This window comes from Propithecus coquereli, unplaced genomic scaffold, assembly GCF_000956105.1.
Source record: "Propithecus coquereli isolate 6110/MARCELLA unplaced genomic scaffold, Pcoq_1.0 Scaffold353, whole genome shotgun sequence".
Taxonomy (NCBI): domain Eukaryota; kingdom Metazoa; phylum Chordata; class Mammalia; order Primates; family Indriidae; genus Propithecus; species Propithecus coquereli.
This window is the reverse complement of record NW_012149208.1, coordinates 2,256,717-2,273,796: the sequence shown is the minus strand read 5'-3', so window position 1 is coordinate 2,273,796 and position 17,080 is coordinate 2,256,717. Positions and strand designations below refer to the sequence as shown.

At 51.6% G+C, this 17,080-nt stretch overlaps 1 protein-coding gene across 1 annotated transcript in view; it reads right to left on the bottom strand.

The window, feature by feature from the left end:
* FSTL4 (follistatin-like 4) overlaps positions 1-17,080 on the bottom strand; it is a 333,977-nt gene that overhangs the window by 20,702 nt on the left and 296,195 nt on the right. The window contains exons 7-8 of the mRNA XM_012651317.1: positions 9,771-9,891; positions 59-220 (exon numbers count right to left, since the gene is read on the bottom strand). Coding sequence (XP_012506771.1) covers positions 59-220; positions 9,771-9,891 — 283 coding nt within the window. The remainder of the gene's footprint in view (positions 1-58; positions 221-9,770; positions 9,892-17,080) is intronic.

The following is a 17,080-nucleotide window of genomic DNA, read 5'->3' as shown; positions in this document are numbered from 1 at the left end:
CTAGAGTTTCGGCTTGAATTGGGAGGGAGTATCATATAGACACCAGGGCGGCTCTTACCTAAGAGGGAGAGCTGTTTAGACATCTGGTTTGAGACATCCATGCCGTTTTTCAGCCAAGTAATTCTGGGCGTGGGGATGCCCTCTGCGTGGCATCTCAGGCTGGCCGCCACCCCGGGCTCCTGTGCCTGGGTCTCTGGGTAGACGCGGATGACTGGTGGCACTGTGGGTGAGAGTCAGCCCCGGTGAGAGACGGCCCCGACCTGGGCTCAGGCCCAGAGACCCTGCTCCAGCGGGGTGACCGCGGGAGGTGACTCTGGAGTTCCCGTCTTAACCAGCTTACAGTAATCCTGTTCACAACTCACGCTCTAAAAGAAAAGGCTGTAAAACGGATTGCAGGCAATAAACACATCAGGCTTTGCACCCTGGAATTCATGGCTTTCATCGTTTTTCTAAATATGATCAGAAAGACATCCAAACGTTTAACGCTGTTCAGCTGCTACACGCAAAGAGCAACAGCCACCGAAATTTATTTCTGAATAAAATTTAGATATATTATTTCGGTTACCGGAAAGCCACTGGACAGGGGCTGAATTTCTTGCAGGAAACGCTTCACCGAGCACTGTGGGCACTGGCCGGGCCCTGCCCCGGGGAAGTTCGCTGATTTCCAGTGGGTCGTTTTCATCTGTGCACCTGCCAACCCTGGGGCGTGGGTGGAAGTTCGGGAACGCCCTCCTCAGCCATGGGCCCTGGCGGGCAGGTTTGGGGTGCGTGTGACCCGGCCCACTCCCCAGATGGGTGGGGACGGGCAAGGCTCCAGCCCCCTCCACGGAGCTCTGGCCTTTCCTGCTCAGGCCGGCCGTGGGGAGGGACAGCCTGGGGGATCGTCCCTCCCACCCCTTGCTCGGGGCCCAGCAAAAAATATCATTTTCAGTAGAATCGAGGGCTCTGACTTATCCACATACATTTTACTCCATATACTTTCAAAAAGGATTTGTGAGAGCTTATGTAAACACACCTGGACATTGAACTAAACAAAAACATTACAAACCTTTGGAAAAGGGGGAGGATTCTTCCCAAATGGGACAATTACCTTTTCCTAGAGTTATCTGGAAGCTTGTGTCGTTCGATAAAAGAAAGCATCCCAGTACTTTAGAAGACTTTTCTTGGGACCGGAGTGTAGAACGAATTGACGCTTATGTAGGAGGCGGCGCTGGCGGGGGTCCTGGGACCCGAGCAGGGCAGGAGGACTCCAGTGATCCACGCGTGGGATGGGCAGAGGACGAAAGAAAAACTCCACGGCCTCGTTGGAGAACACACCCTGCAGCTCCTGCCCCCACTCCTCAGGGGGCTGCTGCTAATCTGGTCAACTCGGTCTGAGTTCCGAGTGTTTCTCTGATTGATCTTGGGGCAAAGGTGCGGGGGCTGGGGCAGAGGGGAAGCTAAAGGGACAAGCAGGAAAGGACACGACCCCACCCTCAAGTGGCCCAGAGCTGTTTCAGTGACGTACGCTCCGAGCACCCTATGGCAAACTGCATGGAGAACCAAGAACAATAAAAGCAGAGTCCCGGTTTCTCTCTGTCTGAAGTTCTGGAGGAGAGTCCCGGGGTGTGGCAGAAGGGCCTTGTCACAGATCAGGCTCCGGCGGGTGGAGGAGGCAGGGGGGGCTCCAGCCGGGACGAATCTGGAGGAACACGTGGAACGTAAACCTGTGTCTCCTTTGGGTGACTCCCTCTTGCTTCAAAGAGCAAAGAGGGAAAGTCCCCTGCACCTGCCTTCGGTAGAGGGAGGAGTGGGGGCAGGTTGAATAGGTAGCAGAATTTTGGCCGGGAGGTTATAATTCAAGAGCACAGAGATAGAACCTGGGGGCCCAGGAGCCCTGGGCTGGAGGTGGCTGGAGAAGGTGGTAGCACAAGCAGAGTTCTAGAATAGGGTTGGCAGGACCTGGGCTAATAAGCTTGGACTCTTGATAGATCAGCATCCATTTATATAAGGCCGCCTGCCAACCACAGAGTAAATTTAAAGAAAGTGGGAGAAGAATCAGTGGAAACAGAAGCAGAAGTGAATGAATCAATTAGCTGAAAAAGAACTGACAAATAAATCTACACGCTGGGTGTTTGCAATAAAACCCAACAAAATAGCCGCATTTCCGGCAAGTTTGGTCAATGAAAAAGAGAGAGAACACAGAGGGAATTAAAAAATATGAGAGAATATTGTATTCAATTATGGGTAATTAATAGGAAAATCTCAATGAAATGGATCATTTAAAAGGAAACTTTAAAGCACAAACTTTGAATTAAGGAGAGAATATTTCAAACGATTTCAAAGTGCTGCTAACCCCAAAGGCATTCTGACTAGTTTTGTAGGAGAGTTCCTTTGTACATTTAAGAAATGGATGCTTCCTACAGCACGGAACAGGACAGATGTTCCAATTTACATCATGAAGCTAGTGTAACCTGGGCCCCAAAACCTGACAAAGAGCACAAAAAGGAATACACAGTTATCTTTCTTAGGCCCAGATACACCAAAATCCTAAGTAAAATATCGGCGAATCAAGCGTAGCGTGGAATTAAAGAACATACAGTGGCCAAGTGCGATATGTTTCATGGCTGTCAGGGAATTTGTAATTAGTCACATCCAAAATCAGAGCCAGTCAAAGAGAAAAACCATCTGATTCTCGTGCTAGACGCTAGGAGGGCCTTTGAAAAAAGTCCAAAATCTATTTCTTCGGGGAAAAAACACTCAATAAAATAGGAATAGAATGATATTTTCTTCCTACAATGAAGAATATCTCTATAAAAAGAAGAAACAGCACCATTCTTTTTCGAATGGTGAAACATTAAGTGAGAAAAAGGACAAAGGAAAGGAGGCGACATCAGGCTCTCAATGTTACGCTGGATGCTGCCAACGGAAGGCAAGAAATGAGAGGTACAAATATTAAAAAGATGGAAAAGAATGACATGTGGATATCCTCTAGGTAACAAACCAAAGTAGTAAGGATTAATCAGGAAGTACAGTAAAGGGGCCAGTGCCAAAACACACAAAATTAATAGGTTACTTATACACCAGCAATGACCAGACAGAAAATATAATGGAGCTCAATGGAGAAAACTATAAAACCTCACTGACAACATTAAGAAAAAGACTCGAATAATTGGAGAGAGACATTCTTGGATAGGAAGAGTTACTATTGTTAAGAAACAAGCTACTCTAAATTAAGCCATACGTTTAATCTAATTCCAATTAAAATCAATGGGTAGGGGCTTGACAAAACAATTATGAATTTATCTACAAAAAATTTACAAGAACGGCTGAGGAAATTTTGAAAAAAAGAGACTAATGATTGTCATTTTGCTCTACCAGATATTACAAAGCATTACAATACCGAATGCTGCAAAGTGGGGAAGGGGAGGAGGGAGAGAGGGCTCAGGGAGTTCTCACCTGAGTCTGGTACCATACGAATGATCTCCATAGACTTGACAAAGCTCTGTCAATTCAATGCTGTGCAGCCAGAGTTTATTAAATGCCTGCTGAGAGTCAGGCAGGACCCACACAGCAGTGGACAGGACAGCCCCCGTCCCCACCCTCACCCTAATGTATGCTAGTACTCAAAAATGGTCTCGACAAATTAAAAAAAATAAAAATAGTATCAAGTATTTCTCAGATCACAATGAAATAAAAACTAGATATCAAGAACAAGAGGAACTCGGGAAACTGTACAAATACGTGGAAATTAAATACCACGCTCCTGATGACCACTGGGTCAAGGAAGAAATTGTGAAAATAAAAACTTTCTTGAAACAAATGAAAATGGAGACAACATGCCAAGACCTACGGGATACAGAAACAGCAGTGCTAAGAGGGAAGTGTACAGTAATAAATGCATACACACCAAAAAAGTGGAAAGATTTTAAATAAACAACCTAACGATACATCTCAAAGAATTAGGAAAACAAGAACCAAACCAAACCCAACCCAAAATTAGTAGAAGGAAAGAAATAATAGAGATCAGAGCAGAACTAAGTGAAATAGAGACTAAAAAACAATACAAAGGATAAATGAAACAAAACATTGTTTTTTTGAAAAGATAAACAAAATCAATAAGCCACCAGATATACTAACCAAGAAAAAAAAGACAGAAAACCCAATAAACAAAATCAGAAATTAAAAAGGAGTTATTACAACTGATATTACAGAAATACCAAAGATTATCAGAGACTATTATGAACAACTATATGCTAACAAACTTGAAAACCTAGAGGAAGTGGATAAATTCCTGGACATATATAACCTACACACACTGAATCAGGAAGAAAGAGAACACCTAAACAGACCAAGAATGAGTAATGAGATTGAATCAGTAATAAAAAAAATCTCCCAAAAAGGAAAAGTCCAGGACTGATGGCTTCACTGCTGAATTCTACCGAACTTCAAAGAACTAACACCGATTCCCTCAAACTATACCAAAGAGTTCAAAGGAGGGACTTTTCCCTAACTCATCCTATGAGGCCAGCATTACCCTGATACCAAAACCAAAGACACAATAACAACAACAACAACAACAAAAAAAAAGAAAGAAAACTACAGGCCAATTATCATGGATGAATATAGACACAAAAATCTTCAACAAAATACTAGCAAAGTAAATCCAACAGCACATCAAAAGGATAATACACCACGATCAAGTGGGATTTAACCCAGGGATGCATGGATGATTCAACGTACGCAAATCAAACACAATACATCACATGAACAGAATGAAGGACAAAGCCATGTGATCATCTCAATAGATGAAGAAAAAGCAGCTGATAAAATTCAATATCCCTTCATGATAAAAACTCTCAACAAACTAGGCATAGAAGGAACATACCTCAACATAGTAAAGACCATATATGACAAACCCACAACTAACATCATACCAAATGGGGAAAAGCTGAAAGCCTTTTTTCTAAGAACTGGAACAAGACAAGGACGCCCACTCTCACCACCCTTATACAACAAAGTACTGGAAGTCTTAGCCAGAGCAATCAGGCAAGAGAAAAAATAAAAGGCATCCAAATTGGAAAAGAGGAAGTCAGATTATGCCTCTTTGCAGATGACATGATCTTACACCTAGAAAAATATAAAGGCTCCACTGAAAAAAGATCAGATTTGATAAATAAATTTAGTAAGTTGGATACAAAATCCACATACAAAAATCAGTAGCATTCCTATACACCAATAATGAAGTAGCTGAGAAAGAAATCATGAAAACAATTCCATTTACAATAGCTGCAAAAAAATCCCCCTAAGAATAAATTTAACCAAGGAGGTGAAAGAGCTCTACAAGGAAAACTGCAAAAACACTGATGAAAGAAATTGAAGAGGACACAAACAAATGGAAAGACATCCATGCTCATAGATTACAAGAATATTGTTAAAATGACCATACTACTCAAAGTAGTGTACAAATTCAGTGCAATCTCTATCGAAATACCAATGTCATTTTTCACAGAATTAGAAAATTCATATGGAACCAAAAAAGAACTTGAATAGGCAAACCAATCTTGAACAAAAAGAACAAAGCTGGAGGCATCACACTATCTTACTGCAAAATGTATTAGAAGGCTATAGTAACCAAAACAGCACGGTAGGGGTATGAAAACAGACAATAGACCAATGGAACAGAATAGAGAACCCAGAAATAAGTCCACGTATTTATAGCCAGCTGATTTTTGAGAAAGGTGCCAAGAACATGCACTGGAGGAAGGACACTCTGTTCAATAAATGGCACTGGGGAAACTGGATAGCCATATGTGGAAGAGTGAAACTGGTCCCCTGTTTCTTGCCATATAAAAAAGCCGACTTGAGATGGATTAAAGGCTTAAATGTAAGTAAGACCTGACACTATAAAACTGCAAGAAGAAAACATAGGGGAAACACTCTGGGATGTTGGTTTAGGAAAAGATTTTATGGCTAAGGCCTTAAAAGCGTAGGTAACAATAACAAAAATAGACAAACTGGACTATAGCAAGCTAAAACGCTTCTGGTCCAGCAAGGGAAACCATCAATAGAGTGAAGAGACAACCTGTTGAACGGGAGGAAATATTTGTAAACTGTTCATTTAGCAAGGGACTAATATCCAGGATATACAAGGAACTCAACAACAGTGAAAAAAAATTAAAAAATTAATCCCATTAAAAAGTGGGCAAAAGACATGAATAGACATTTCTCAAAAGAAGACATAAAAATGGCCAACAGGTACATGAAAAATGCTCAATATCACTGATTATTTAGGGAAATGCAAATCAAAACCACAATGAGATAGCATCTCACCCCAGTCAGAATGGCTCTTACTAAAAAGACAAACAAGTAACAAATGCTGGTGAGGATGCAGAGAAAGGGAAGTGTTAGCTCTATTGGGGGGAATGTAAGTTAGTGCAGCCACGATGGAAAACAGTGTGGAGATTTCTCAGAACGCTAAAAATAGAACTACCGTATAGTCCAGCAATCTCACCACTGGGTATTTACCCAACGAAATCAGTATGTCAATGGGGTACCTGCAACCGCCTGCTACTGCAGCACCATTCACAACTGCAAAGATACGAAATCAACCCAAGTTCCATCAACAGATGAATGGATAAAAACATGGGTTCTATATACACAGCGGAACACTCTTTAGCCATAAAAAAGAACGAAATTATGTCATTTTCAGCATCATGGATGGAACAGGAGATCATTATGTTAAGTGGAATAGACAGGAAGACAAATGTCACATATTCTCACTCTATGTGGGAGCTAAAATAATTGATCTCGGGGAGGTAGAGAGTAAAATGAAAGACCCCAGAGGCTGGGCAGGGGGCGAGTGTTGGAGGGGGATAGAGAGAGGCGGTGGATGGGCACAAACGCTGTCAGACAGAAGGAGTAAGTTCTAATGTTCGACAGCAGAGGAGGGGACTGCAGTTAACAACCGTGTATCGCATATTTCAAGACAGCTACCAGAGAGGACCTGAGATGTTCCCGACACACAGAAACGACAAATGCTGAAGGTGATGGACACCCCAGTACCCTGGCTTGATCATCACACATTCTACGATGTAGCAAAACATCACGTCCCCCATAAATATGTGCAAATATTATGCATCAATAAAAAAATAAAGTTAAAAAAAGGTGGAAAAAATACATGACTAAATGCAAGAACCCCGGTTCTCCATGGGCAGGGTTAAATGACAGCTCCCGCCCTCGCTGGTCTCGAGGTCCCCTTGAGCTGAAGACATCCTCGGGGGAAAGACAACTGTCCTGGCTCCATCCCTCGGCCAGCAGGACCGAAGAGGGGCCCGGACCCCCGCCTGCTCCACCTGCACCGCCCTCCCTGCTTCCCGGTCTTGTCCCCGCTCTACCTGGGGTCATCTGGACTCTTCTCCTCATGCCCCTCGTCTCGATCACACCCGTCTCCACCGGAAGCCCAGGCCTCTGGGGCGTCCCCCCTCCCCACACCTCCTGTTGTGTCTTCCGGACTCCTGTTCTGTCATTGCCCACATCCCTGCGTCCTCAGCCTCCGCGAGCGCTCCTTCACCCTCGCGTTGCCCTGGCACCCTGGCTTCCTCCTGGGGACGCTGCCTGTCCCGCAGCCTGTCCAGGGCCGGCTGCTCTCTTGGTACCACTGAGGGAGGGGGGTGGGCGTCCTCCTGGGCCCTCACTGCCATTTCCAGACCATTCTCCTTCCCTTCCCCAGGAAGGCGCCGAGCGTGAAGCCTCGTGTCCTGCCCAGTCCCATTCCCAGGTTTGCTTCCTCTTGCCACCCCCCCCCGGACGTCGCCCCCACAGCTCTCTCGTTCCTGCATCAGTTTCCTCCTTTCTACTGGACTTTTCCTGTCGGCCCATAAAATGCTTTTATTTCTTCCATCTTGGAAAAAAAATGCCCCCTTCCTCACCCCAACCTCTCCCCCAACTATGCCCCATTTTTCTCCTTGAAAACACCTCGAAGAGTCGTCCATGCTTCAAGTTGGAGCTGTCCCCGTGCGGCTCCTGCTGACGTCAGAGCCTTGGATCCAGCCTCCGCCATGTCGGGGAGGCGCCTGCGTGGGGCCTGCGTGGTTCCCGGGCTCGGCCAGGTCGAGGTGGGGACGCGGCTTCCCGCCAGCGACGTGGCAAAGACCCAGCTGCCTTCCCTCGGCCCTGACCTCCCTCTTCCTTACATGTTAATCCGCACACTAGACATAATTTCAAATTAATTTATACTGGGCAAACCCGTTCATTTTCTTTTAAATTTGCACAACTTTCAAGTGAAAATCTTCGCAAACGTAACACAAAGGCCCATTCTCCTTGGGAAACACTGACCGCTGCCAAGCGAAAGGCAGTGTAAGTATGTCCTTAAGTAAGGGGTACAGTCACGGAGGTACCCAGCTGGAGAAATAAACAGATTTGGGAGATTATTATTGTGTTTTTGGGAGTGAATCGCTGCTTGTCTGAACTATGGGGAGGTCGAGGGTATTTTTAATTTAATGGATTAATCATTTATGTCTGAAGTTCTGGCTCCTTCCCACGAAAGCAATGCAGGAGGTTTGCACAAAGTTATAAATCACGTTGGCGTTTGGGCCACATCTCTGGCAGGCCCAGGCGATGGCTAAGTTATACTAATAATTCGAGAGAGGAAGTGCTTGCCTGGAATGGCTCCCTTTAGGCAACCAAGTCTGGCAGACTCATGGAAGGGGACACCCCAGAAGACGGTGGCCCGGCCTGTGTGTGGGATCCTGCCCCTGCCTCCAGAGAGCCAGGGCGCGGGGCAGCCTTAGGGTGAAGAAACCTATATTTTATTTTTGGCTTGACAATTTTCTCTGCGTCTTGATTTTCCCATCTGTGTAATGGGCTGGAGGGTCTCTGAGGGGCCACCAGCTCTGACCATCTGTGTCTACCAACTATAGCGCAATACGGCTTGAGACAAACCAAACTCTCCCCCGTGTCTGCTCCACGCCGGACTGAACCACGTCCCTTGTCAGGCATTTCCTAAACGTTTTATACATATTACATCTCTTCAGGCCAGGTCGAGGCAGCCAGCAACACGACAGAGGTCAGAGCACAGGCTCTGGATCCAGAATGACACCTCACCCAGGCAGGTCCCCTTTCTTAGAAACTCATCCGTAAGGGGGTTAAACTATATCGCCTGGGAGGGTCCATGTGACGTCGTGACCACTGACACAGGCAGGAGGGGCGCATTCTTCCCAGTTTCCGGGAGTCCTGGCAACTCAGGGGTCTGTGAGAATCAAAGAAAACCTTCCAACCTCAGTTTCTGTCCTGGCTTAGCCTAAGATGGGCTCACTGAACCCCCCGTGGAGGGAGATGGGCACAGGCCCTTGTCGGAGGAACTAATGTCACCCATCTGAACAGGTGACGCGGTTCCATGCCACCAGGAGGAGGAGTGGCGGGTGGGAGACAGGTTCTCTCTGGCTGGATCCCGAGGCCGCCACGGCTCGCCACTGCCGCGCTGCCCACGGGGCCCACGCCACGCTCTACGGTGGCCTGCGGGAGGCCTGGCTGCCAAATGTGACCTGTCCCATGAGTCACCCCACCGGCACTGGGTTCATTTCATCTGAGGCGGATGTGGGTGGGGCCGGACACGTGAATTCGTCATCGGACTCTGCCCTTTCCTCATCGTCCCCCTTCACTCCTAAGGGACGTGGGTATTTCGAGGTTAGATGTTTCTCTAAGAAGGCACAGCACAGGAGGTGAGCGCTGCTCTGCGCGGCGTTTCGGGAAGGTTCGAGGGGACGACGCGCATGGAGCCAGTTACTAACCATTCACCTGCAGGACGTGGGTCTGGAACAGCTCCTCGTGGCCGGAGGCGTGGCAGGTGTAGTTGCCCACGTGGACGGTGGTCACCTTGGTGATGTACAGGGAGTCATCCTCCCCGAAGTCCTGCTTGAGGCAAAGAGACAATGAGCCGGCTTCGTGACCAAGCAGGCTGAAAGCCCTGCCTCCTGTTGTCCCAGGAAAGCAGGAATCCTGCAGCTACCGGAGGGTTTCTTTCCGCCCACCCCTCGCTCGGCCGGGCAGCGGCAACACCCTCCCTCCCCCGCCCTGCGGCCCGCGCCCCGGCGCCTGCTCCTCATGCCCGGCGTGGACGCGTCCCCCGCACGCTCCTCTCGGTTTCTGCTACGTCCGCCCACGTGCCCCCCGTTCATGCCCCGACCGCTTGTCTCCGGGTCTCGCCCACGCGATGAGCCGCCGCTTCAGCAGGGCGGGCCTTGCTTAGAGCAGGGCTCCGCGAACTTCCCTAAGGGCCAGAGGGTGGATATTCTCGGCATCGTGGGTGGGATGGGTCGGGTGTCTGTCAACCACTCAACTCTGCCGTCGTAGCACGGAACAGCCTTGACGACACGTAAATTAACGAGTGTTCCAGGGAAATTTTATTTACAGTGGGGCTGGGTTTGGCCCACGGGCTGTAGTTCACCTGCCCGTGGTTTAGATCCCTCCTCAATCCCAGCATAATTTCGGGCAGCTTGCAGAGGTCTGGGTAACCCAAGGGGAGGGAATCAGACCGCGAGGAAAGCGGCAGGGCAGGGACACGGGAGAGAGCCAGGGAGGGCGGATGCCGGGGACTCGGTAAGAAACGGCCCAGCAAGGCCTGGCACCGCCGTCTCTGCAGCCTGACGACGAGGGGTCTTACTGGCCAGCGGTGGGGGGTTGGGCAGGAGGGGGCGTCAGGCCACACGGAGTCCCCTGACAAGCTCTGGGCACCAACTACGTCCCTGGGCAGCTGTGCTCTCTTGCAGGGCTGCACACGAAGGTGGCCCCTCGCAGACGCCCCCTGCAGATGCGCTGGAGGCTGGAATTCCTGGTTTTCCACAGAGACCCCTCCAGGTGGCCGAGGACACGTGCTCAGAGCTGACGGGACAGAGAGGGCCCAGGCTCGCCGGGGAGAAAGAGGGCTGTGCGAGGAGCGACAGGGAGCCCGGCAGCTGGCATTCAGACCCTCGGGACACCCCGGGGTTTAGCCGGAGCTCTGCCATCGACAAAACGCTCCCTAGTCCCTCTGGGCACTGGTTTCCCTGCCTGTCAGTCGTGGACAATACCTGGCCCTGTCTGCCTCATGGGGCGTTGGGAGATTTGGGGAAAGAATGCACGTGAATATATTCTCGAACGTGGGAAGCGTGACATACACGGGGGACGTTATTTTTATTTTTATTATTATGGTTTTTTAAGAGACAAGGTCTCACTCTGTCCCCCAGGCTGGAGTGTAGTAGTGTGATCACAGCTCACTGCAGCCTTGAACGCCTGGGCTCAGGCGATCCTCCAGCCTCAGCCTCCTGAGTAGCTGGGACTATGGGTGTGGGCACAACCACACTTGGCTAACATATATATTTTTTAAGGCAAGCAGGAAAATGAGGTTTATTGAGGAGAGAAAGATAGGATCATAGGGCAAAAGCAAGATATAGGTTTATAGAACATGATACATATGCCACAGATGATGAGTGGACCCATTGTCACAGCAAAGGTAGGGCATAAAAAGGACACCTGGTTAATTTTTTAAAAATTTTTTTGTAGACATGGGGTCTCACTATGTTGCTCAGGCTGGTCTCAAACTCCTGATCTCGTGCGATCCTCCCACCTCAGCCTCACAAAGCCCTGGGATTACACCCACCACGCCTGGCCTCTTGTTATTATTAACAGAAGATGCGAAACTCCTCTTGACCCCCTGGAGCAAACACTAAACCACCCCTCTTGCCATTTCTGAGCTTCCTTCGGCCACAGAAGCACTCCGGTGGTGGAGAGGGGGCCACGAGGAGGCCACCGTGGCACAAGGGCCGTACAAGCAGCAGCAGGACCACTCCTCGGGCCCCTCACTAGCGCTCCCGCCCCTGCGCCGACATGCTGCGGCTCCCCCGGCTCGAGCTGCGGAGGTGCTGGCCTCAACCGTCATGAGACCCTTTAAAGACTCTTTGTGGCTCATTAGCCCAGTGGGTGTGCTGGCCCAGGGCGAGGCTGGCGGTGGGGCCCAGGTGGAGAGTGGACACCTGCGGCCGCCTCCAGGACCTGGCAGTGCTCCCGAAGGAGGAAAACTGCAGGGGCCGTGGGAACCCTGCGAGCTTGCTGAGGAACATCGCTCTGCTGAGGAGCGCCCCTTTGCTGCCATTCTGTGGAAGCATCAGACGATAAAAATAAAGCACCAGATAGCGGATTTGTCTTGCATCCTAGCAGGGTCATAAAGCGTTCGTGCCTGTGCTGCTTATGAAAAGTGAATGACTGGTCGATTCTGGGGCCAACATATTTCTAGTCCAAGCTGCTTCCTGTGTAAAACCTAAGTCTCGGGAAAATATGGTTTTCTTGGAGCCTCAGTGGGGGGATGGCATCTTCCTCTTCTTTTTTTTTTTTGAGACAGAGTCTCACTGCGTTGCCTGGGCTCGAGTGCCGTGGCGTCAGCCTAGCTCACAGAAACCTCAAACTCCTGGGCTCAAGCGATCCTCCTGCCTCAGCCTCCCGAGTAGCTGGGACTACAGGCATGCGCCACCATGCCCGGCTAATTTTTTCTATATATTTTTAGTTGTCCAATTAATTTCTTTCTATTTTTAGTAGAGACGGGGTCTCGCTCTTGCTCAGGCTGGTCTCGAACTCCTGAGCTCAAACAATCTGCCCGCCTTGGCCTCCCAGAGTGCTAGGATTACAGGCGTGAGCCACCGCGCCCGGCCGGGATGGCATCTTGAAAGAGGGCGGAGTGCAGCCCCCCACCTTGGGGAGGGAGGTTGGGGGGAGCTTGGAAACCCCTCGATGCTGCACTGGGTGGTCCCAGGGCAGACTCCAGCCCAAAGGGCAAACCCAGAGCTGCTCGCAGAGGGTCTGGTGCTGGGCTGCCGGCGCTGTCCCCCCCGTCGCCCTCCTGAGCTGCCACACCCACAGCCCCTCACCCGACGGCCCTTGGAGCCAATGCCAGGCTCTGGCTGCCCCTCCCCCTCTCACCGCCTTGACGGGGCTGCTTGGTCACAAGGACCACAGCGTTCTTTAGGCCGAGATGCGCCCTGCGCTCTGACAGCTGCCCCAAGGCCAAAGTTCCCGCAGACACACCCCAGAGTGACACCCACTAATGCCAGCGCTCGCTCTTCAAGAGGTTACCGGGTGCCAGGAACTGGACATCCAGCAATCGCCTCGTTCAGTCCTCAGAAAAAACCCTGAAAACCCAAAACCCTAAAACGAAGGAAAAGCCAGTCCCCGTGGGTGAGATGGCGGAGCTGTCCTTGAACACACATCAGCGGATCTTCTCCTACCACCGGCCGGGCCGCCGCCTTCCCTGGGTGGGGGTGGGTACGCCAGGGGCCCCTGCCCCCCGCAGGCCCCTCCCGTGGCAGCCAGATCACAGCCCTCCGCGCTCAGAACCCGGCTCAGGGCTGCCGGGTCATCCGTCCCATCGCCGTGCAGACCCGGCTCCCCCCATGCTTGCCTTGCTGTTGCTCCGGTGTGCCAGGCCTGCTCCCCCTCCCGCCAAGGCTGTCTGTCTGTCTGTCTGTCCGTCCGTCTCCCTCTCTTCAAGCCTGCTGGAATCTTACCTGCCGGCCCCATCTCCGGATGCTGACCTCCGCCCCTCCCTGCCTTACGTCTGCTCACGGCACCCACTGCCGTCTTCGCCCCATGTCTCTCTGCTCCAGAGCGGGAGCTCCGTGTCCCCTGCTGTGTCCCCGGTGCCTGGCACAGGGCCTGGCACGCGTGGCCCTCGGTAAGCACGTGTGGAGTGGGCTGGACAAGGCCCTGCGCTGGCCCTTCTGCAGGGACTGTGTTCTGGCTCCGGTTCTGTGGGTTTGACAACCGAGGTGCCCTCCCCCGCCTTCCCATCCTCCCAAATGCCGTCCAGTCTCACGGGGTCAAAACGAGGCAGCTGGTGGCGGGCAGAGCACTGGTCCCACGTCTTGCGCCCCTCCCCCCCGCCTCCTCCGGGGGCCTCGTGGCTGTCTTGCTTTCCTCTGGGGAGAGCCCGACTCTATGATAAATAACGTCTCCGGGCTAAAACAATACGCATCCTATCATCACAGAACAGGGCGCATATTGTTTTCTAGATACGGATACTAGCTACAGAAATCAAATTTACCTCCTTGGATGTGAGAAAATTACTTTAAAAGTGATTTATAAGAAGCCGCATAAACCTAAACCTGCGATCCTTCCTCTCCCGAATGTTCTCTGAGATGCGTCCGTCCCGCTCTCGATACCCGATGGCGGCTCTGTGCCGTCTCTTTACGGACGGCCTTGTCTCGCTCTGACGCACAGAAATGTATTAGCAAGATCAAGGCTCCTTCCAGAAATAAACAAATGCCAGATTAGACCACTCTTTGTATTGAGGCACATCCATTTTGGGCAAAGAGACAATTTCACCTTAAGATGTGGTAAAATTAAAATAGCCTTTTAAAAAGCTATTTTCTAAGTATCTGCCCTTAGTAAAGACAGTAATTAAATGAGACTTAAGTATTAAACAATAGTTACGCGGAGATGAGACGGGGCCGTTGCCACGGTGATACGTGAGAGTCAGGTGCGAGTAACACGAAAATGAGCCATCCATGCTGAATACTCAGTGACTAAACATTAAACACAAGGACTCTGGAGTGACACTGGAGTTCAGGTTAATGACACCATCAGTGTTCCGAGCTAAAACTCAGCTTAGAAACATTTATGCAGAGCTTTTCCAGCTTTCCCTGCTCAGGAGCATGCCTGGCTCTCTGGGGAGGAGGAGGTGAAGGGAGGACTCTACCCGCAGCGGTTCCACTCTGGCCCCTGGAATGTCACTAACCACGCAGCTCCCCTGCAGCGGACCAAACACGGAGTGCCACGCAGTGGCTCAGTGATGGCCAGTCCTCAGGGACGTCTGTGCTCACATGAGCACCGTGGCCACTATCACGACCAAGCCGGGCCCAAAGGCACGCATCTGCTAGCACGCGCAAACATCCACGTGGACACGTGCACCATGAGCATGTTCACGCATTGATGAGCACACGCAAACATCCACATGGACACACGCAATACACATGAGCACGTACACGCATTGATGAGCACATGCAAACATCCACACGGACACACGCAGTACACATGAGCAGGTACACGCATCTGCTAGCACGCGCAAACATCCACACGGACACGTGCAGTACACATGATCATGCACACGCATTGACGAGCACACACAAACATCCACGTGGACACGTGCACCATGAGCATGTTCACGCATTGATGAGCACACGCAAACATCCACATGAACACGTGCACCATGAGCATGTACATGCATTGACGAGCACACGCAAACATCTACACGGACACACGCAGTACACATGAGCATGCACACGCATTGACGAGCACACACAAACATCCGCATGGACACGTGCACCATGAGCATGTACACGCATTGACGAGCACGCGCAAACATCCACATGGACACACGTAGCAAACCACTGGCTCTCCACAAAGAGAAGCCGGCCTTCGCCCTCAGCTACCGGGAGGCGATCTCCCGGCCCTGGAGCGTCCTGCCTCACAGGAGTCCCTCTTCGCCTGGCGTCGCTGGGCCACGTGATGTCCGTTCTGCCTCCCGAGCGGCTGGGGACTAAAGGTCAAGGACTAAGGCTCCTGGAAAACTCTGGACACCGAGGCTTGGTTGTCAGCACCGTGGGAAAGTGACACGTCCGTGACTCTGCTGGAGGGGACGGCAGGAGCTCCGTGTTTGGAACCCTCCTGGTCCCTGCCCCGCGGGCTCGTTCCCGTGGCCGACTTTGGTCTGCGCCTTTGCTGTGATAGACCGTTACTGTGAGTGCAGCAGTGGAAGTGAGTTCCGTGGGTGCTTCCAGCAAACTACCGAAACTGGGGGTGGTTTTGGGAACCCCCCGACTTGCAACTGGTGTCAGAAGCGAGGGCGATCGTGGCCGTAAAGCTCAAACAGGGAGGTTCCAACCCAGCTGTGTGGACGCTGAAATTGCGCACCTAGGGACGAACGTGAGCGTCCGGGTGCACACGGGCCCGGGGCACCTGCGACAGAGGCTCACGTCAGACGTTGCTCTGAGCCCTCGCCTTGTCCATCCTAGGAGGTCAGACGGCAGATACCTCTTGGCTGGCCGGGACTCCAGAGGGTCATGTGACACGGGTGGCAGTAACGGGGCCCTCTGGTGAGTGCGGGCCTGAGCTGCGGAACGGGGCTTTGGGTGCTCGGCCCGCCAGCCTGGCACGCCCAGCGGCGGAGAGGGACTCGGGCAGTAGACTGCACTGCATGAGTCACCCGAAGCTCCGGGCCAGCTCAGACCTGCTGCGGGGGAACTGGCCCCCCGCCCCCCGCCCGGGAGCCCTTGGGCCACGAATCCCCAGGCTGGAGGCCTTGCCGGGATACCTGCCCCTGACCCCGACCTGGACCACACCCCAGCCGGACAGCAACTGCTTCCCCTGAGACACTCCAGGGAGGATGTCAATCACGTTCCCCCTATGGCTCATTTCAGGGACCAAGAACAGTTTCTGTTAGGAACTTCCCTCCCGACATGGTGTTGAAAACTCACATCCTGTGGGAGGGGGTGTCAGTGGGTGCAGCCTTTCTGGAGGGAGATTTGGCAACATCCATCCAAACTGGAAACTCGCTACTTCGGGAGCCCATCTCACCGCTCTCCGTGCGCAGACGCACAGAGGCGAGCGCAGGGAGGTTTGCTGCAGCGTTGTTGGCAGCAGACAAAGCCCACAGACAGGCTGCGCGAGAGCTCCCTGCCCAGAGTGGTGTTTGCGCACGGCTGGGGTGGGGGGCAGGGCCAGCTGGCGGCTCCCTTGTCCTTACTCAGTGGGGAGAGTGCCCCTTGGAGGGGTGGGCTCCAATCTGTGGTGGCCAAGAGAGGCGCTGATTGGCCTCCTGCACCGGCTGGGCCTCTGTAGGGAGGCAGGAGGCTCAGGGAGGAGGAAGTGCTGTGAGGAGTCCTGGGCTCTGCATTTGGGGTCTAGAAGCTGAGTCAGAACCTTCCCGAGGGACCCTGTACCTTGAGATGGGGCTGGAAGTGGTCACTGAGCACAAGCCGAACCCTGCAGCCAGTACCAAGAGGGGAGAGAGGCCAAGAAAGCAAAGGCCAGAGGAGATATTTAGGGGGCAGCATCACCCTGAAAGTCCCACAGG